The sequence below is a fragment of the Myxocyprinus asiaticus genome, chromosome 30, assembly GCF_019703515.2.
Source record: "Myxocyprinus asiaticus isolate MX2 ecotype Aquarium Trade chromosome 30, UBuf_Myxa_2, whole genome shotgun sequence".
Classification (NCBI taxonomy): domain Eukaryota; kingdom Metazoa; phylum Chordata; class Actinopteri; order Cypriniformes; family Catostomidae; genus Myxocyprinus; species Myxocyprinus asiaticus.
In genome coordinates, this window is record NC_059373.1 from 38,608,119 (window position 1) to 38,631,601 (window position 23,483).

Below are 23,483 nucleotides of genomic sequence, written 5' to 3' on the forward strand. Positions count from 1 at the left end.
TTTGAGTTGACAACATCCTTTTAATGCAGTAAAATGCTCTCATCTCCCCTTCTGTCCACAAAAATCTGGTGTCATGAGGTTATTTTTTACTTTTCTATAGTAACTAGTTGCGGCCAAACATCTGTTGATTTTAAGACAACAGAGCGTTTAATTACTGCTGTAATAATTCAAGCACACAGGCCTCTATGTGACAAGCTGCTGTCTTGTGTTTCTAATAGAGCGGTTTGATCATCACTGCCCGTGGGTCGGCAACTGTGTGGGAAAAAGAAATTATCGCTTCTTCTACGCCTTCATTGTCTCGCTCTCCTTCCTCACAGCCTTCATCTTCGGTTGTGTAACCACACACCTGGCTCTGAGTATGTGTCATTTCATTTTACTGTTTCTATGTCGGTGAGCTCAGACAAATATAAGCAATGGCAAATGCTGTACATTTAAACAGACTTTTTTTTCTTTCTTTGATGGCATGCCTCTATGTTTTTGTGCTATTGTGCATGCAAACTTTTTTACATGCTTTAAATATTACATTGGTTTTAATCTAGACATCCCATTACTTGTAGTTTTTTCCTGTAAGTCCACGATGAGTTACTGATAAGGTTTTGTTGTTTTATCTTCACAATAGATTGAGGTACATAGGGCTGTTTGCATCAGCTCATTTGAGAGTTATATTGGTACAGTCAAGTGTCAACTGATACAGTAAGAGGCCACGAGGCATCGAGTCTCTTAAAAGTTTCAATCTGATGAGCTTTTTAGTAACTAATGTTCATTTGTAGGGTCACAAGGAGGAAATGGGCTCGTCTTCGCTCTCCAAGAGAGTCCTGCCAGATATCCTTTCATTTTTTTTTTTATGTTTGATAAGTATTTCAGATGAGAATAATACGATTTTTCTTTATAGGAATATTCCAGAGCAGGCCCAATACAACTTGAGCTCTATTAAAGGAATGTTCTGAGTTTAGTTAAGCTCAATCGAAAGCATTTGTGGCATAATATCGATTACCACAAATTGTTTTTGACTTTTTTGAAAATCTGGGTTACAGTGAGGCACTTACAATTGAAGTGAATTGGGACCAATTTTGAAACATCAAAATATTCACTGTTTGAAAAGTATAGCAACAAGACATATACAATATGCATGTAAACATTATTTTAGTGTCATAAAATCACTTACTAACTTTTTCTGTGTAAAGTTATAGCCAATTTTACAACTTAGTTACCATCACAATGTAATATTAACAAACCCTAAAATGACTGTAAAAATTAAACAATTTAAACTATTTTACAGCTCAAATAATACATGAGTTTTAACAGAAGAATTAATGCAAGTGCTTTTATAAAATGATGAGTCACATTTCTGTTTAAACCCTCCAAAAAATTGGCCCCATTCACTTCCATTGTGCCTCACTAACCTAGTTTCCATACACTTTTCTTGCTGTTTTGTTAGACAAAGTGAAAATGCAAAAAAAAAGTTTGGGAAATTTGCTGTCTGCTGCCTGTTTCCATTCAAATGACCTTTTATCTATAAAAATGGTGTGCGTGATGACATCATGCTTAAAAAAAAAAAAAAAAAAAAAAAAAAAAAAAACAGTTTTTTGCATAAGTTTTGATTTATTGCAATATAAATCTGCCCTTAAGCATTTTCCATACAGAAATGTGTGTATATCACTAATTGTGCACCTTTCACCTCCCAGATGTCACTAATTCCCCACCCCCCCTTATGTTTTGGTAAAATGGGGAGAGTATTGAGACAGTTCACTGAAATTAGACTGCTTACTGTCATTTTGAGTTCACAAATAAAAGCAAGAGGAGGAATTGCAATGAAAAGGGAGCAGTTGCCCTTCTGATAGGACTGTAATATTGGTCCTGATGTTGCCCCTATCGCAGGCTGCCACCGGTTCCGATCCGCAAGTGAATCGTCATGGCCCTGTTCAAGCTGGCAACCTGCACCAAGTAGTGGGGAAAACTTTCAGTCTTAGTATAAGGACCATCCATCGATGTGTATATGTTGTGTTTACAGCTAATAAAGAAAAATTGATGCGGTGTAATGTCAGGGTTTACATATGATACATTCCTGATATTCAGTAGGATATTTTGAACAATCATCTAATCTAAAGCATCGTCATCACAACTGCATTATGTCCCGCATATTTGTCCAGCAACTTTTAACAACCAGCTGAACTTGATTGTCATCTAAAATTAATTTTACCATCATAATGCAATTTACATGTTCTGAAGAAACTCAGCAAATGCGATCCGAGGTAAAGAGGGTTAGATTTAAAACATTTAAAATGTTGAAAAGCTCGTTTTCTGAAAGTGAACTCAGCATTGGACAAATAATTCTGATAGTTTATAGTCTTGAAAAAAGTGTGAGAATGTCATTCAGATGAATTTTTTTGTCTACAGAACAGGGTAAAGCTAATTTAAGTTTGTGTAAAGAAAAGTCATATATAGGTCGAAAAATATATATTTTTTTCGTTTGGAAATTAATTATTTAATGCTTTATTCATTTGGTTGGCTAATTTATTTAATTTAATACAGGGAATTTTGCCGGCATTTTTTCAAAAGTAAGCTAAACAATTTTATAGAATTGGGCTGTGTTAGTGTTCCAAAAAAGCACATTTGAAGCTTTTCTCCTAGTATTGTGTATTTATTTTTAATTTAAAACATCTTTGTGCACAGAAATATGTTTTTTGTATTGTGGGCTAATTCCGTGACTGCCGTCTATTATTTTGAATGGTGTGGAAAAACAACTTTAATAAATAAACGGATGGCTACCATGATTAAATTAATCACAAAGACTGGCCATACATTTTTTCTCCATGCACTTGTCGATAACAGGTGCATGATACGAGATATTTGTGTTGGCACTCCTGGAAGTGTCGTGACGCAAATGTGTTTGCAGCATCAGATCTGTGCAGATATGCCATTAAGACCAATCCATAAGAGTGCGAATAATGTTTCACGTACAGTAAATTGGCTTTTAAGGATGCATACCTTGTTGTCATGATAAACAGGCTAACGATTGGGGTAAATTCTGTCATGTGACACTACATTTTTACATTAATGCCAATTTTCTCAAAAAAAAGTGTTTCCAAACCAATTTTTCGCGACATTTGAAGTATCAACATTTTTTAAAGAAAATGAGGAACAAGTCGAAATTCGTAACTAAAAAAACAAATGAACGTACAGCAGAGGTTTATAGGGGAGGGCATTGCAACAGAATAAATATTAAAATACGCAGAGTGTTTTTCAACAGTATAGCCACATTATATAGTAGGTGGTAATACGAGATGCTTACTAAACTTATTGGTGCAAACTTCCAATCTTTCATCTCCTGTCATGACCATGTAAAGCCAGAAAATACTGTACATAAACAGTAACTATCAACCCACAGAAGTTATGTTTGTAAATCATAACAAGAGGCTCAAAGTATGATTTAAAGAACTTTATAAAAATGTGAGGTATTTGTACAGAACAATTATTTCTGCCTTTTAATCTCTCCAATACACTTGGCCCATAGAGTTCCATTGTAAGTGCATTACATGCAGCTTTGCTTGTCTTTACAAGTTGAGTTGAAATGATTTATTTTCTGTGGTAATCAACAGCATGTACAGAAGCTGTCAATAAACTTGTATTCCTTTAGTACCGTATGCTGTTGACATTCTTGTGATTTCTTTGTGCAAATTCTAAAGCCCTTGCAGATGTTTAATGTTTATCTGATTATGCCCTTGACTTCTGTTCACTGCTCTTGAGTTAGTGGTCTGCTTCTTCTCAGTCTGGTCCATTTTGGGCCTCTCAGGCTTCCATACCTACTTGGTGGCTGCTAATCTTACTACTAATGAGGATGTGAGTGTTGTCCATTCATCACTCGTGTCAATTTTGGATTCAGTTATTTTTAAAAAAGTGTCTTGTTTTTTCTGTAACTGCAGCATTTTTGTGTCGGTATCCCAGATTAAAGGTTCGTGGTCAGGCAAGAGTGGCAATGAGGACGTGGGAAATCCGTACAGCTCCAACAGCATCATCAAAAACTGCTGCTCTGTCCTCTGTGGACCCATGCCACCCAGGTGAAACATTGGGATTCAGGCCGGAAATGTATTCTGGCCAGTTTCATAACTCAGTTACAGGCTTCACAAGTCTTTGCACAGTATCATAGTGTGTATTTTAAAAATTCTGTCATCACCCTGAGGGGTGGGCAAAATACTGGCTGAAAATTGTCAAATGCCGTAAATTTGAGAGTATCATTTTAATGATGGTTAAACAAAATATGAAGCTAGAACAATGACTGATGTATTTGAATCTTAATTATAGATGCATGACATTTAACAACATTGAAGATTTTTATTTTATATAAATTTGTATTTTTAAATAGCAGATTTAGAGGTGCAACTAGCTGTAAATATTCAGATTATAAAATTAGAGGTTCCGATTTTCAGGTTAAGAAGAAAATTAAACTACTTTTAACTCAATACAAACCTCTTAAATTAAAATCTTAGATATTCAGATCATAAACAAACTGGGCCAAAGGCCAAGCCTCCACCGGGGAAAAGTAGAGGTTATCAGAATAGTTGAGCTAGCATTTTGTCCAATCACAGAGCTACCAGAATTTTCTGGACCAATATATGCATCAGACTAAGAGTCTCTGGAAAAAACATTTTGGATTCCTGAAATTTATTTGAAATTTGATAGAGTAATTCTTGGTTTTATACATTATACTATAGAAGAATCAGATGCTTTTTATTCAATCAGTCTTGTTTTGCTTTTTAGCAAAAAAAATTTAAGTATGCATTTAGTAAGAGTAAGCCTTTTTGTTATGGATTTAAAATTTTACACACATTTGATTTCTGAATTTATTGAATTATTGAATTCTTAATAAAAATAACAATATTAAAAAAGCCTATGCAACACCTATAAATCTTTTCAAAAGGTACAATCGTTTCTCCACCCGGCATATAATATATTGTAATTTTATATTTCTTTGTGTAGAAATACAAATGTGTATATATACACCGATCAGCCACAACATTAAAACCACCTGCCTAATATTGCGTAGGTCCCCCTCGTGCCACCAAAACAGCACCAACCCGCATCTCAGAATAGCATTCTGAGATGATTTTCTTCTCACCACAATTGTACAGAGTGGTTATCTGAGTTACCATAGACTTTGTCAGTTCAAACCAGTCTGGCCATTTTCTGTTGACCTCTCTCATCAACAAGGCATTTCCATCCACAGAACTGCCGCTCACTGGATGTTTTTTGTTTTTGGCACCATTCTGAGTAAATTCTAGAGACTGTTGTGTGTGAAAATCCCAGGAGATCAGCAGTTACAAAAATACTCAAACCAGCCCATCTGCATTCAGCAGTGACTTCACATTGTTTCTCCTTTCCTCATCTTTTATCCAGCACTTTACTTACTGGCAGCCTCCAACAGAGCATCTTTACTGTTTAAGACAGAGCTGAATCTCACTTTTATGGCCTGTCAGAAAAAACAAAAAAAAGCTTCTATCAGTCCAAGGAATTTGTCAACATGAAAGACAGAGAACATCAATGTGTGCATCACAATTACATTTCATTTTTGTAAGGTAACTTAAAAAAAAAAATGTCATTATGTGCTTCAACATCTAACTAAACTGGTTTTATGTAAGTAAAAAATATTTAATATGATTGAATCGAGCTGAATACATTAGGTTATATCAACAAAAGTATTTTTAAGGGTAATATCAAGCCGAAATAACTTATAGCAACCTCATGTATCCAGTTTTTACAGTGTAGAGGCTTACCTGTACAATAGCATCAGGCAGACCAGAAAGCCCATCCTGTAGTGCCAAGCTTTTGGATATAAGAACCTCTAGTGTTGGTTGGATGGTCTCATAATAGCAATGATCTTCACCTTTTAAGATGTCCAAGGCAGCAGTGAGGGGCTTCAGTACAGTGCAGAATTCCCTCGAGAAATAATATTCTTTTTCTGTGATGCATTTTATCCCCATTCTATTGCAAAGGGTGTTTAAATCTGTAAGTGTGATCTCAGTGATGCGTGTCATTGCGTCATGAAATGAGTTCCATCTCGTTGCGTTGGGGAAAATGAGTTTTCTTTTGGTTACATCCTCAACTAGCCCGGAGGCCAGTGTTGACCGACTGGCTTTGATCCATAGATCCGAGCACTTACCGATGACACTTCAGTATACTGTTTTGGATTCGCTGTTGGATGTTAGCCATTTCTCAACATCTTTACGTGACACCAGATTAAACGTGTGGGGAAGAGTAAACTGTTCATCTGAATCGGAGGAGTGAGCCTGGCTGACACCAGTGAATGTCACCTCATCATCGGACTCCTCATCAGAATATGAATACACACTTGAGCAGGTTTATACATTCTGAAGGCTTTTAGGAAATTTAACACATTGTCTATGACTGTCGCTGTGACTTTACGTGACAGTCCATATGCTGAATGCACCTGCTCCATTTCGCTTGCAATCACATCATATGTATGCCTTCCCTTAATTTTTTTCACAGGCTATGGCAACTTTTTTCACGGCTAAAGTTAATCCAATGGGCTGTCATCCCAAGTTAGCTTTTATTGTGACTAGTCCAAATGTCTGCAGTTGTGGAGACACACTCTAAACACTCAAATGTGTTTTTAAGCTCAGACTCCATGTCAGCTTACATTTACAAGCTGAAGTCAGAAGTTTACATACACTTAGTTTGAAGTCATTAAAACTAATTTTTTAACCACTCCACAGATTTCATATTAGCAAACTATAGTTTTGGCAAGTCGTTTAGGACATCTACTTTGTGCATGACACAAGAAATTTTTCCAACAATTGTTTACAGACAGATTGTTTCACTTTTATTTAACTATATCACAATTCCAGTTGGTCAGAAGTTTACAGTCACCAGGTAAACTGAGCCTTTAAGCAGCTTGGAAAATTCCAGAAAATTATGTGAAGCCTTTAGGCAATTAGCCAATTAGCTTCTGATAGGCTAATTGGAGTCAATTGGAGGAGTGCCTGTGGATGTATTTTAAGGCCTATTTTCAAACTCTGTGCCACTTTGCTTGACATCATGGGAAAATCAAAATAAATCATCCAAGACCTCAGAAAATAAATTGTGGACCTCCACAAGTTTGGTTCATCCTTGGGAGCAATTTCCAAACACCTGAAGGTACCACGTTCATCTGTACAAACAATAGTACGCAAGTATAAACAACATGGGACCACGCAGCCATCATACCGCTCAGGAAGGAGATGCATTCTGACTCCTAAAGATGAACGTAGTTTGGTACGAAAACTGCAAATCAATCCTAGAACAACAGCAAAGGACCTTGTGAAGATGCTGGAGGAAACATGTAGACAAGTATCTATATCCACAGTAAAACAAGTTTATATCAACATAACATGAAAGGCTGCTCAGCAAGGAAGAAGCCACTGCTCCAAAACCGCCATAAAAAAGCCAGACAACAGTTTGCAAGTGCACATGGGGACAAAGATCTTACTTTTTGGAGAAATTTCCTTTGGTCTGATGAAACAAAAATTGAACTTTCTAGCCATAATGACCATCATTATGTTTGGAGGAAAAAGGGTGAGGCTTGCAAGCCAAAGAACACCATCCCAACCGTGAAGCATGGGGGTGGCAGCATCATATTGTGGGGGTGCTTTGCTGCAGGAGGGACTGGTGCACTTCACAAAATAGAGGGTATCATGAGGAAGGAAAATTATGTAGATATATTGAAGCAACATCTTAAGACATCAGCCATGAAGTTAAAGCTCGGTCACAATTGGGCCTTCCAAATGGACAATGACCCCATGCATACCTCCAAAGTTGTGGCAAAATGGCTTAAGGACAACAAAGTCAAGGTATTGGAGTGGCCATCACAAAGCCCTGACCTCAATCCGATAGAAAATTTGTGGGAAGAACTGAAAAAGCGTGTGCAAGCAAGGAGGCCTACAAACCTGACTCAGTTACACCAGTTCTGTCTGGAGGAATGGGCCAAAATTCCAGCAACTTATTGTGAGAAGCTTGTAGAAGGCTACCCAAAACATTTGACCCAAGTTAAACAATTTAAAGGCAATGCTACCAAATACTAGCAAAGTGTATGTAAACTGACCCACTGAGAATGTGATGAAAGAAATAAAAGCTGAAATAAATCATTCTCTCTACTATTATTCTGACATTTTCACATTCTTAAAATAAAGTAGTGATCCTAACTGACCTAGGATGGGGAATGTTTTCTATGACTAAATGTCAGGAATTGTGAAAAACTGAGTTTAAATGTATTTGGCTAAGGTGCATGTAAACTTCTGACTTCAACTGTATCTAAATACCTTGCAAATGTTTTTTGGTCCGACAGAGGCATGCATTTGTCTGTCATGGGTATCTTAGTCAGAATGTCTCTAAATGACGGTGACTCTAGTCGACATGGGTAGCATTTCCTCCACCACATATGCTGCTATTAATCTTTTCATCTGTTCTGGAGTTACCTTCCTGCCCAATCCTGAAGGAAAAACATAGTCTGGCTTGTTTAGGTGATGTTGGACCGCTTTCTTGTGCGTGGAGATCTTTAGCAATGAGTTTTGTCGTAGAATGCTTTCTGGTTAGGTGCTTTGACAAATTACTGGTCGAGTTAAGAGTGGTAGAAAGTTCTTTGGAACTTGGGCACAGTTTGCACTTATCAGTAAGGTTTTTGTTTTTACGTTCAATTAAATAAAAATAATGTCTGTATTTCCACTTGAAAAAACAACCACATCTCTCCTCATCCATTTCAACACGCCGTTCTCTCAGCAGTTGCCTTTGTGCATGTCCTCTACGGTGGCTCGTTAGAGCACATGCTGCTACATCAGCTGACACAGCAACGCAATCAGACGTACTTTGGTACGAACGTAGTTCATTTTTAAATGTATTCTGTGGTAATTAATTTCCAAGTAATGTAAAATGTAATGCTACATTACTGCATCACTGATACATGTAATTAGATTACAGTAACATGTTACTTTGTAAAGCATTACTCCCAAAACTGACTGTGTGTGTGTGCGTGTGTGTATGTGTATGTGTGTATGTGTGTGTATATATATATATATATATATATATATTATAAACTACTGTGCATCAGACCAGAGTTTTCTTTTAGGCGATTATAATATGCACTTCAGAGAAAGATATTATACGAGTGCTCCACAGGAAGAAAACACTGAATTTGCACAAGTTTTGTGAGGTTTGTATATCAGATCTGTTTAAATAAGATATCTGCATATTTGCCGACTGTAGATGAGAAGTTTTGAGATTTGCCTTTTTATCATTAGACAAGACAGTTAAAAGTTACAGGGAACTGTTGAGGAGAGACTGTTAGAATACGTGGTTCAGAGGAAGATTTATGAGCGTTACACAGGATGCTGGATCTGCTGAAGTTGTGTGAGGTTGGTTTATTACATCTTTTTAAATGAGATATGTGGATATTAGTTTGATATTTGCCTTTTTATCATTAGACAAGACAGTTAAGTTACAGGGAACTGTTGAGGAGAGAGAGGGAGAATGAAACGGGCGAACACTTTAACATTATGAACTCAAACATGTCTGCCGTGGCTCTGATATGAGGACCGTTTAAATGAGACTGTGTTGCGGTGTCTATTATTGTGGTAACACGATGGCACATAACAACAAAACAAACCATGACTGGTCATTTACATGTCTCAGACGGCTCCTCCACATGCAAGCATGTGATTGTTGGGACCATCATGACTAAACTGTAAATTTTATCTGCCGATAATTTAAAAATACCAAATATCAACCTATTTATCGCCCTCTGCGATATATCGGTGGACCGCTATTTTTGATAGAACATGGTAAGTTTACCTTTAGCCTAGTTCAGCGGTCACCAATTAGCGGACCATGGTCCGAGTCTGGTTCCATCCGGACTGCAAGACATCATGACAACGGTTGCCCCATATCATTGTTTTGAGCAGCATGACAAAACAACGGAGCTGTATTAGAGAGAGACCGATATAGATTTTTTTTTTTTTAACCGATACGATACCGATTATTTGTATGTTTACTTATCCGATAACCGATATGCAGAACCAATTTTTTTTTATTTATTTGTATTTAATTTTTAATGTAATCTTTATTTTACAGATAAAATATTTAACAGAGAAAAAAATTGCAATGTTATGTACAATAATAATCACATACCATGTTTTTATATAATAATTACAACAAAAATAATAATAGGCAGAATAATTTATAACGTCTGATTCCAAACGGAGAACATAAATGACAAGGGAGTCATTGCATGAATGTAATCTTCCATTTTAAACTACAGTTTAAAGGTTGTTTAGTAGGCTAAAGGCAAATATTTTGCTGGAATAAGTATACATTCTCATTCTCAGGAAAGTGAAAAACAATAAATACATCGCTGCGATTTCAGAGTCTATCCCGAATGGCATCAGAATTATTAATAATGTTTAGTCGGTCTCTAGATAATAGCATCTGCCTCACGAAACACCTGCTGACAGAGCTGAATTTGTTTATTATTTTTTTTTTTTTTTATTTATTTTACAGAGAGCAGCACATCTGCAGCTTATCTTGAAGCAAATGACACGCAACTCATCAGTGCTCTTATTGTCATCCGACACAAAGCTATTTGACACATTTGTGACCAAGTATTTTTCCCCATGAATGTCTGTGTTTATGCAAAACTTTGACTTGAACGGTGTCGCGGAGATAATTAATTTTTAATTAAAGCTGTAATCGTGTAGATGATGATTCATAGCGAAATAAAGTTTAATAGCTAATGTTAATATAATTTAGGGAATTTTATACAAGTTGATCTTGTTAAAAGCTGCGCTGGCATACATAGATCAGCCACAACATTACAACCACCTGCCTAATATCGTGTAGGTCCCCCTCGTGCCGCCAAAATAGCTCTGACCTGTCGAGGCATGGACTCCAAAAGACCTTTGAAGGTGTCCTGTGGTATCTGGCACCAAGTCATTAGCAGCAGATCCTTTAAGTCCTGTAAGTTGCGACGTAGGGCCTCCATGGATCGGACTTGTTGGACCAGCACATCCCATAGATGCTCAATTGGATTGAGATCTGGGGAATTTGGAGGCCAAGTCAACACCTTGAACTCTTTGTCATGTTCCTCAAACCATTCTTGAACAATTTTTGCTGTGTGGCAGGGTGCATTATCCTGCTTAAAGAGGCCACTGCCATCAGGGAATACCGTTGCCATGAAGGGGAGTACGTGGTCTGCAACAATATTTAGGTAGGTGGTACGTGTCAAAAGTAACATCCACATGAATGCCAGGACCCAAGGTTTCCCAGCAGAACATTGCCCAGAGCATCACACTGCCTCCGCCGGCCTGCCTTCTTCCCATGGTGCATCCTGCTGCCATCTCTTCCCCAGCTAAATGACGCACATGCACCCAGCCGTCCACATGATCTAAAAGAAAATGTGATTCATCAGACCAGGCCACTCTCTTCCATTGCTCCATGGTCCAGTTCTGATGCTCACATGCCTATTGTAGGCGCTTTTGGCGATGGGCAGGGGTCAGCATGAGCACTCTGACTGGTCTGTGGCTACGCAGCCCCATACGCAGCAAGCTGCAATGCACTGTGTGTTCTGACACCTTTCTATCATGGCCAGCATTAAGTTTTTCAGCAGTTTGTGCTACAGTAGCTCTTCTGTGGGATCGGACCAGCCTTGGGCACCCATGACCCTGTCGCCGGTTCACGGGTTGTCCTTCCTTGGACCACTTTTGGTAGGTACTAACCACTGCATACCGGGAACACCTCACAAGACCTGCCGTTTTGAAGATGCTCTGAGCCAGTCGTCTAGCCATCACAATTTGGCCCTTGTCAGAGTCGCTCAGATCCTTACGCTCACCCATTTTTCCTGCTTCTAACACATGAAATTCAAGAACTGACTGTTCACTTGATGCCTAATATATCCCACCCCTTGACAGGTACCATTGTAATGAAATAATAAATGTTGTTCACTTCACCTGTCAGTGGTTTTAATGTTGTGGCTGATCAGTGTATGGTGGCCATTCTGGCATAGTGCCAGTCATGCCATTCCAGAGCATCTACCTGAACGGCAACTTTACAAGACTAATAAACACAGTTAAGCCAACTGATAATTAAATTAAACCACCATATTTCCAACATGCACTCATCCAAGGCTCTTCGAGTTGATTAATGTGGAGTAATGTTAAGTCTTTGGGAATTTGCAGGATTTGTCTTTTAAGTGAGTTCGTCTCCGTTTCTTGGTGCTTAAAACTACACACCAAGCATTTATGTAACGCATCTCACCAGTGCATGAATGGCTGTTACATTAAATACAATTTATTAATTCAAGCAAACATTGCAAAAACAAGTTACTTTACCTGTGGACATCCCCCAGCATTGTTTTCTCTTACAGGCACTGCTGCATTGGCCGTCTTGCATGCAATTTCAGAAACTCCCGCCAGATGGATCCGATATTACAAAAACAAAATCCGATTAAAGAAAAATGCTCGAATATCGGGAAAAAAAATCAGAAAATAAGATTATCAGTCGATCTCTAAGCTGTATACACCGCAAGCGCTCAGAGGCATTGATAGTACCGATCGACTATTTTTCTCTAACACCAAATAGGCTTAATTTATGCCACTCTATCCCGCATTAATGTGACTAGACATGAGGTGGCACATAAATAGAGCTGCAGATGTTGTTTTTATGACAGACCATAGCGGGGAGACACAGTAAGCAGCAAAATAGGTGGACACCGGCATCTTTTGCTAAAACACACTCAAGAAAATAATGAAGCAAAGTGAAACTATCTGCACGTGTCTGAAATGACTTGGACGGTTCAACTAAGCCAGATATGTGACAGGACAAGTTAACACGGTGCCAGAGAATCTTTATACTATAACATACTGTACTAGTTAACTAGTTACTACTTTGGATACCTCTGTGCACCCATTGTTCACACCCTAGCCTCTGGTATATTCTGGACAAAGCAACCATTTGGAAGACACTATTTTAACTGTTTAGGGTTTTTTATGTAGTATTACCGCCAGCTTGGAAAAGTAAAAAAAATCTGATTTAAATAGTTGAGTCATTGTTCTACCTCCATAAAAAACAAACAAAAATAAAACACCATTAGCTTTATGGGGCACAAATCAAACCTCACTTACCTCACTCTTTTAACATTTCTACTAGTGCTTGTTCCATTGCCAGAAAACAGAGAGAAAAAGCTTTGGGTATAGTATTGGGTGAATTACCACAGGAGTGAATTCTAAGTATCTGGATTAACCATGGATGTATATCTATTAATGAAATAAAATTGCCAAAAAAGTCTCCAATATGCAATGATAGGCTACATCCAAAAATGTTAAATTAGGAAAAGAAATTAGAGGTTTGCTTCAGAATCAATGCAAACACTTATCAGCGAAGGCTCATTATTATTGTTTTATTATTTTTATTTTTTTTGTACCGAGCAGATATTCTTTGCAACTGACTTTCCAAATATACATATTCAAAAATTCTTATTTTGAATTTATTTTTTCAGAAGTTTTTTTTAATCACTTTTCTAACAGTATGTGCACACACCTGGAATTATTTGCACTAATTAGTGGGTTCACAAGGTGGCAACGCTCACAAATGAGCCTTTGCTGTCACGAAGAAGCACTAGAAGATGTGATCGCCACTAAACATCAGGAGACGAAGGTAAAAACAACAACAGTGGATATGCACATCAAAAGCGCATGTATGAGGAGGTCAGGAGATACGTGTAATTGTATAACTTGAGTCTGAAGGAAGATTAAAGAATCTTTGTGTGTAAACTCCTGAAGAGAAATAGTTCGGTATCTCATAGCTGTCGTAGCGCACATGCGCCAACCGCCTGTGTATGTGCGCACAGTAAATACTTTGCAAGGCTGCGCATTCGACAGTGCACGTACGCTAAGCATTTACGTCAAAACCAAAGTATATTTTGGTCTTTACTCTGTCTGACGAGTCTGTATTTATTGTTGTGGCTTTATTTCAATTCCTTAATGCCTCTTCTCTTGTCAGTTTGATTGACAGGCGCGGGTTCGTGCCCACTGATGACTCTGTCCAGACCAGTCCTGCGGAAATCGAACTGCCAGCTGCTAAAAACGATATTAACATGGTAGGACGAGCGTTGAACTCAGGCCGACCTCCACCTCCACCACCCCCATCATAACCCTACAGCCACCTGATATTCAGAACCACTCAACAGCCTGACGTCCTGTGTGTGTCCTAAACCCAACATCCCTCCTGCTGTGTTGTTTATTATGCATTTTGGCATGGAACGCACCCTTTATTTACATCTCAGTCAGTGTTTGGTTCTCTGGGCTGAAGTGCAGGTGTCCTGAAGATTTGCATAGTGTTAATGGAGTTGTTACGGGTTGTGCTGTACTGGCCAATGTCAGATATTTATGTTTACTTAGAGTTTGAAAGACAAAGGATTGTTTATGGAGGTGGTTTACAGAGCTGGTTTGGCACTGAACCTCCTTCACAGATCAGTGAGTAGGACTGTAGGTGGTGTACCACAAAAACGGGTGTAGCTGATGTGCTTCTTGTCGCACAAATATGCATTTTCTGTTTACAGAAAGAGGAAATGAAACCTCTGGCTTCCTGTAGTGTTAGGTGGAATTCACAGTTAGTGAGCTGGAAGGACACTGGTAGTGTCAGAGATGATGCTGGTGTTTGTTCAAAACGTCTCTGATGACCTTTTGTTACTCATAGACACAAACGATTATGACAACTCTTTTAAAAACAATCCATGTATAAACAAACAACCCAGGCTGTTAATTTATTAACAGAGTATAAACAAAAAAAATCAAACTTGTTTTAGGTTTTTGTATAATTTACAAACAGATAGTGAGTTAAATTGTTGTTGCTTTACTGTACTTACTGTTTACTTTTGTTTTACTTAGTTTTTCTGAAAAAATATCTTTTGTTTATATTCAGATGTTTACCTTGTCACTAAACAAAAGTGCCTCTCACCATGTCAGTAAGCAAACAAACAAACAACAACAGCTATTAATAAGTGCTAATGCATCTCATCACTGTTCACTGTTATAGCTGTGGAGGGAATGAATACACAGATGCCTTCTGATTGTATGTGTCCATGTATTTGTTGTTAATGTTTGCATGTTACAGTGAAGTTTTTCCAAGGGAGTTTACGTATTCAAATTGAATGGGTTTAAATCCCTGATCTGTTTGTATTTTTTTTTTTTTTCTTTAAGAATGCAGAACATTCCCAATGGTTTCCTGAAAGTTATTGTACATTTTAAATATATTTTGCATTTGCATTTGTGTATTTTGAAAATGCATTTTAATGTTAAATAAATATTTTTCAAACTTTATACCAGAAGCCCTCTTCTGCATACATATTTTATGAGGGTTGGGAACTGAGAGCCGGTTACATGAAGAGGAAAAAAAAATGTAAAATTCAGTTCCGTTGATGTGCATTTTTAAATAAAGACTGACAGTGTTTCCTTTCCTGCTGCACCTCTACTGAATCTATGGTGCAAAACGTACAGCATGACCGGTGTAGTCTGATTCCTGAATGAATGATTTACACCGTTTCCTAACCAGCCGTGACATACGACGAGCGACAGCAACAGGGCTTTCTGTTTTTGGAATGGTTTCTATTTCTGCGACATCGCGCAAGGCAGCGCAGTCAACAAATAAGTCTAAAATGATTAGTATTGCCATATATTAAAGCCGACATCTCATTAGCCAGTTCAGAGCTACTATATTTTGACCGAGGGTGACACACACCTACCGAATATTGTACTTGAGGTCTCGTTCTCTTCAGCCGGAGCTCTGACACACACACACACACACACACACACACACACACACACACACACACACACACACACACACACACACACACACACACACACACACACACACACACACACACACACACACACACACAGACAGAGACACAGACACAGACAGACAGACAGAGACACAGAGAGAGACACAGACAGGTTCAGAATGGTAGTGGGGAGACATACCGGCTCATTCTGACTTTCTCTCCGCTTCCCTGTCATGCAGAGATCAGCAAAATAACAACAGGAGTACCACGTGAACATAATCGTAACAGACAGAATAAGGATGCGATTCATAACGTAACTTTGCCCTGTGTGTGCATGTGATTGTGTATTTATACCCTCGTGACTTGCTGTAGAAAGCGTTACGGAGCTTATGTGAGAAAATGAATTGCATTGAGCTGGTTCTTTTGAATCTACTGCGTGACCATCCAGATTTCTCAAACAAATGACTGTCATGAGATAGTTCTTTTGAATCTACAACACGCAACAAACAGTGTAACCAGCGTGGTCTGATTCCCAGAAAGAATGACTCTTGTAAGCTGGCTCTTTTGATTCTACCATTCCGATTTCTGAATGAATGAATCTTGCGAACCAGTTCTTTTAAATCTACAGCACAACCAGTCTAGTCTAATACCCGAACGAATGACTCTTATGAGCCAGTTCTCTTTAATCAACAGCTTGACCAATTGTAGTGTGATTCCCAAACGAATGACACTTATGAGCCGGTTCTTTTGAATTTACAGCGTGATCAGTGTAGTCCGATTACCGATTGAATCATTCTCATTCTTACTACTACAGTTTGAGAATTATAGACCTTATTTACGCTAGCGCCATCTTTGATTTTTAATGGGAATGACAACGAGGCTGTGAGAGATAGACGTACAGTCTCTTCAATGGACGGTACTGCAGTTCAAAGTGTTTTTGGATCGTTCTGCAGACACAGTATTTATAAAATATCCCTCCAAGTACATTCAGTATACAAAGAACTCCAGACAACATGAGATGTGAAAAATCAGATGTGATCAAGGAGCTTTTTACAGCTTTATACCATTCGTGCCATTGAAGAAATGGCAAGTCTATCCCTCACAGCCTCACTGTCATTCCCATTAAAAATCAAAGATGGTGCTAGTGTGAATAAGGTCTATTGGATTAACCTCACTTACCTGGAAGTTATTCAAAATGAAATAAGAACTGTTACAGTGTTATGTAATGTGTGTGTGTGTGTGTGTGTGTGTGTGTGTGTGTGTGAGTGTATATATATATATAGTTACACTAGGACCAGTTCTTGGATTGCATTTATGCCTCATTCAGAAGTGTGTAAACGTGCCTTTTAAAAGAATTGTAATTTTAATTATATCTGATTTGTTATATCTGCTCTGTTGAAAACTGAATTGATCTCAACATTTGGCAACAGACTGCTGAGGGCTGTAAAAAAAAACAATACAAGTTTTTATTTCCAAATATTTCTTCCTCAAAAGTAAGAATCATTAATGGAATGGTTAAGGTTTAATTCCCATCCCTAGTGTCTACCTTGTTTTCGTAAATGTCAATGTAGTGTGAATTGTTTTCTGTTTGTGTGCACTTGATTGTGATTTCCGGCATGTAAGTGCTTGAGCTGTCCCGTTATGAGTCTGTGCATTAGAACACGTTAATGCTGTTAACACTCGCCAATCTCAACACATTAACCCAGAACCCTCTGTGTGTGTGCATGTGTGTTTAGGAGAAAGATTGCCTGGAATTCGCCCTGTCTTGTGCCAGCTGATCGTTCAATGCAAGTGGGAGATAATAGGGAGGTTGGTAAGACTCAGGCGGGTGTTTGGGGCACATTTATATATGATTGTAAGTGTTTTGGCCTGCATGCCACGTGGTTGTGCTGATTCCCGCTGCCATGTCAGAGTGATGCATTGCAGTTGTTGTACAATGCTGCAGGCCTGATGTCTTTAAGCATCAGCATACAATCAGCATGTGTACAACTTATATTTTGGACTTTGATTTCATGATTTTATCTTTCTTGTAAAGCTTCAAAAGATCACAACGTAGACCAAAAACATAGAAATTGTTCACATGATCCTCATCCCATCCTCATGTTGCTCCAAACCCATGTGAATTTCTGAGTCACTGCTCTTTTCCATACATTGAAAGCAAATATAAGGCTCTATCATGCTCAATAAAGGGAAAAAAAACAACCTGGTCTTATAAAATCACGTTACTATACTACATTTTTGTTAAGTGATATTACATGCCTCTTTGTACGTATCGCAGTACCCCTCTCAAACAAATCACGAGTTAAACAGCTGATTATCAGTTCTTTAACGCATGACTGATTTTAATGTTTGTATTACATAACCAACTACATTAAGTGTAATTAAATTGTGCGGTAGCTCAACTGATAGAACGTTGCACTTGTGATGCAAAGGAGTGGGGTACAAGTCCTGAAGAGCACACAATACAACATTTGAGCCCAAAGTGTTATAGACGCACCACAAAATTACATGGTTGCTTCCGCAATTCTGTTTTCCATCTCACATTTGCTTTCGTGACACTATCGGTTAGGTTTAAGGTTTAGGGTAGGGTGGTCTGTTTTGTTGATTTAAAACTCAATAGATCATTAATCATAAAAACCTCATCTTTTTGGGAGAAAATGTAACACTCAGCGCCACACAGTGGACATTTCACATCAGAACTTTTACCTTGGATGGGCCAGGTTTGAATGTGTGCATGTGCAAGTGAAATCTGAAAGCTACAACAAAGGGGAAGTTTTTCAGCAAATAAATTAAAGTGAGGTCTGTTCCTCACAGTAAGCTACTGTTTAATTTTGGACATAAAATACAGCACACAAGTCTCATGGACTACCTTTACAGTCTTTTAATGGTGTTTTTCATCTGCTTTCATTGTATGGAAAATTATAGCTCAGACATTTTTTTACACTTAAAACTCAGGGTTCGAAACATGGGGGGTGAGTAAGTGCTTAAATGAACTATTCCTATACACAGGTGTTAAGTTTGAAATTTCTTGTAGTTTGTTAATATGTATTGTTTTTTTTCCCCCTTATCTGTATTTTTGTCTGATTTTGCTGTCGTTAATTCCCACCGATCTCTCAGTAAAAGTATATTTGAGCATTCCAAACTGATTCAAGATCTAGTCACACAGTGCTGTTTAGCTGAAGAAAAGATATCTCATGATATAATAGAGGGTACAATGGGTCTAAAGGCTCCCTGGGGTAAAAGGCACTTGTGATTTTGTTTTCTCCCTCTAAATAGCATAAAAGAAACTACCCCAGCACCTTCCTTAACACCTGTTTGTCACTATTTACTTTCAAATTTTCCTGATACATGACTACATTGAATGCATTGTCTAAAGGTTGATTTTGAGAATATTTGATTGAACATTTAATACATTTTAAAATGCTGCAAATTTATGTAGCTAATGAAAATCCCTGAAATTTGTTATTTTCAGTTTTGTTCAAGGTGATCAAAAGTTTTTTAATAGTAGTCCAATAAGTGAAAGGGTAGTATTTAGGGTAAAAATGCCCCTTGTTGCAGGAGCAAAAGGCCTCCATTAAACACATTGTTTTTCTTAAAGGGATAGTTCACCCCAAAACATCTTCTCATCCTCATGCTATCCCAGATGTGAATGACTTTATATCTTCTGCTGAACACAAATGAAGATTTTTAGAAGAATATTTCAGCTCTGTAGGTCCATACAATGCAAGCGAATGTTGGCCAGAACTTTTAAGATCCAAAAATCAAAGACAGCATAAAATTAATCCATATCTTCAGATTTTTTTGAAGTACTTTTTTTATTATATATCTCCACCTTTTACAAGCCCCGACCCAGACCTTCATTTCTTTTCAATGAAGTGGTGGAACTGATTTGTTATGAGAAATGTTCAGAGTTGACTCACATTGACTGATCCAATCACAATGGAGAAGTGGTGGAAAGAGTACTGTTTTTTTTTTATTTTATTTTATTTTTTTTACTTAAAAGTACTGCTACTGAAGAAATAATTCACTTGAGTACAAGTAGTAATACTGAGAAATATTATGACTCAAGTAAGAGTAAATAAGTAGTTTGCTGAAAAACTACTCTAGTAGTACATTACAAGTTACTTTATGAAAATTATATATAGTATTATACGCTTCCATTTTTAGAACACAAAGACATTTTTGTTCTTGAAAGAAACTTATGCTTTCACCAAGGATGCATTAAACTGATCAAAAATACTGCCAAAATCATTAATTGCTAATTATTATTATGTTTTGAAATAACTGTTTTAAGTGATAATTTTTCCATTTTTTTTCTTTACCCATGATGGCAAACATACACTGTGTCACCTATTCCTTACAAAAGCATTCTAAAGTGCTAATTTGGTATTCAAGAAAATTCTTATTAATAGAACAATTGAAAATGGTTGCGCTACCATATGGAAATCGCAATACAGTGTTTTTTTTTCCCCCCATTTGCTGAGGTATTGAGTTCTTACAAGTTGATTTACACTTTAAAAATAGGCAAAAAGAAACTCATTTCTCTTGAAATTCTATTTTCTCCTAAACTCTATTGTTTTAGAGAGATGAAGGCTATTCCATGCATTACTGTTTTGAAAAAAGAATCTCTAACCAGGATAGAGAGAGAAGTGTTTGGCCAGATGCACAACAAAAAGACAAGTAAATCACAGTTTGAGAAACAGACTCCTCACAGGTCCTAAACTAGCAGCTTCTAAATGCCAAAGACCTGCATTGCTGCAAGAGGATTCTTGGACAAATAGAAAATTTTAATAATACAACATTTATTTAAATGGAAATAGCAGTTTGTAACATTATGTTCAGTGAAAAGTCAAAAGGAGGTAGCAATGTATTTAATTGTAACTATATCAGATATTATTAATAAAACACGGGAACTTGTGTGGGCAGTTTTTGCCCCCATATTTTGAATTTTGGGGATATTTCTGTCAATTTGGCTGGCATTTTTGCTCAGTGTCCCCATTCATTTCCAACACTATTGGTATCTTTCTAAGGTATATAAAAAGTTTGTTTTAGACATATTGTAGCACATAAATAAGATATCCCACATATGTCACACTACATTGTGTTAATGTTTGACACAGTTTAAACATTGCCTACCTTAAAAACAAGTGAAGTTTGATCAGTGATTAAACGTGTTTATACAGTTCCCTCGTATCTGAATGAACGGCTCCTTTCCAGAATAAAATGAAATATGAAGAAAATCACCATATTACAGTTCTTGTATAATGACAGGACAGAAAGTCTTGAAGAAGCTAGAGAAGAGAGGACACCGGCGGCAGTTTATACAAGCTGCTGTGCCCATGATGCTGTGCCCTGTGGGCTTCCATCATGCGTTTTAGTTTATAAACAGATTTAGCGCTTAATATTTCTGACATTTTGGGAAGGAAGTTATATGTATTTTTTTATACTTTGTAATTGTGGTGAAAAATAACTGTAGTGAAGTTGAATACTTCATTTTTAATCAACACAAGTAAAAGTATTATTATTGATTTATACTGAAAATAAAAGTAGAAAAATTTACTCAAGTACTGTAATGAGAGTAGTTGTATTTGTTACTTTCCACCACTGCAATGGAGATTCATTTTGTTTACAGAATACTTGATGTTATGAAATGCCAAATTTGATTTAAAAAGAACAGGAAATAGTGCCCAAAGTGTACTCAGAGTGTGAGGTAAATGACCCCCTTGCCACCTTTTCTTTTAAAAATGAATTTTAATCAAAATAATATTCAGTGGTCATTTCTTTTCACACAAACGATAATGCTCCCTCAATATACAATAAAAAGAAATGGGGCCTCTAGCACTGTTTTACCCTAATGACATCTGCATGAGTCACCTGCGATGCTGTTACCTGATTGCCTGTTGCTTACTGCTCAGCTTCTTCTTAACCTACCTCGAAACTTCTGCTTTTGCTTTCAACTCCATTTTAGACCACTGGTCCTAATTGAATCTACCTTTTTTTCTCTGTCACATTTCTTTATTCTCTTACCCTTTCTTACTCCCCATCCACCTTTTCCCCCGTGTTCCCCTGCAGTGCACACAGGGCACTAAAGGGCTGCTGGAAGCGGCCTCTCGTTCACCTCTCCTGACAAGCTCATGTCCGCAGGCCAAACCCCAAGCCGTGCCACCTGCCCTGGACCTTCTTCCAGACATCGTTTCCTCTCCTGCCCCAGAGCCGCCCAAGATCGCTGGAAGACGGCAATCAACCAGCACACCTCACAAACACCACTCTCACCACAGATCCAAAGGAAATCAAAGCACTCGTCACACCCACAAGATGACCAACTCCTCTCCAAGACCTCATCACAGTCACGGCTCAAGAGGGCGCAAAGACTCAAAGACCAGAGACCAAAAATCCAGTTCTCTTCACTGAACACTCTGACTCCAAGAATCTGCAAGCATCCTCATGTTGGGGATGTTAATGCGGGACTGTCTGAGTTTCTATTCATAGGATTTGTGCCGTCAAATGGAATTTCAAAACTACTGACTGTTTTTGAACAGGTTTCCTGAACACTTGCTCCCATTTGCCATTGGATGCCCCAAGTTCACACCATTGGTTGCCCCAATGTTCTTAAGTCTTGCTGGTGGGGATGCTCAAACTAACAGAGTGCTATTTTGATGGCACAACAGAGTTGCATTTTCAGGGAAATCAACCTATGAATTGCTTACTTATCGTGTCTGCGTAATAAGCTGGAATACGGGAACGTATTTTATTATTGAAAGAAATTACGTTCTTCACAGAAGAAATTATGTTCTTCGGTTTTAATAAACTAAGCACAGCATTAATCTGGTACTGTATCGTAGAGGAATACTATCACGAGAGTTGTCCTCAAAAGTCAGTGAATGGAAAAACTTTAAATGGAAAACTTTGTATTGAATCTACACATTGTTCCCTTGGTGTTTCAAATGTTGTAAACAAGCACAAAGAAAGTCCATCGGTTTTAAGGATTAAACTACATGCAATTGCCATTGATGCTAGTCTTCTGATAGTGAACAGACTGGACATGTTAAAGGAATACTGGTAACACTTTACATTTTCCATTTGTTATGGGTTTCGAAAGGTCATATGACTAAAGTAATTTACAAATGCATTATAAATCATTGATATGCTGTTATAACCGCATACATAAAAAGGGTGACATTTTTGCAACACTTGCCAATTAGTGAGCCATTTTACCTCATGTTATAAATGCTTAATAGCACTTATTCAACATTAGCAACCTATGAAAATTTACCATAATATAAAGTGGAGACATATAAAGCATTAATTAAGGAGTTGCCAACATTAAAAACTCTTGTACTTAAAGTTCAGTAGTTTAATAGTCATCAGGCTTTATTATATTATATCTGCTGTGGATGAGCATGAAGAGCTGAAAAGTGTTTTTGTAGAGGACTTTAGGTAACTAGGACTGGGTAAGTTGGGATAGCACTCGGAGTAGCACCATTCTTTTGACATCAACATGTCGAGGAAAGTGACAATACAAATATAAATACAAAATGACAATGCCTCCTTTCAATCTTAATATAATATGCTATTTGTGCTGCATTGTGACATGAATTTGGGCATTTTATGTTTTTGATAAAAGGTGCAATATGTAACAATTTTCATGTAATGTGTGAACGGC

The 23,483-nt window shown here is 37.6% G+C and overlaps 1 protein-coding gene across 1 annotated transcript in view; it reads left to right on the top strand.

Annotated features, from left to right (window-relative positions):
* Window positions 1-22,535, top strand: part of LOC127420789 (palmitoyltransferase ZDHHC18-B-like) — a 45,649-nt gene extending 23,114 nt beyond the window's left edge. The window contains exons 4-9 of the mRNA XM_051663333.1: window positions 219-356; window positions 771-822; window positions 3,738-3,840; window positions 3,946-4,058; window positions 14,038-14,134; window positions 21,893-22,535. Coding sequence (XP_051519293.1) covers window positions 219-356; window positions 771-822; window positions 3,738-3,840; window positions 3,946-4,058; window positions 14,038-14,134; window positions 21,893-22,231 — 842 coding nt within the window. The 3' untranslated portion in view covers window positions 22,232-22,535. The remainder of the gene's footprint in view (window positions 1-218; window positions 357-770; window positions 823-3,737; window positions 3,841-3,945; window positions 4,059-14,037; window positions 14,135-21,892) is intronic.
* The last annotated feature ends 948 nt before the right edge of the window (window positions 22,536-23,483 follow it).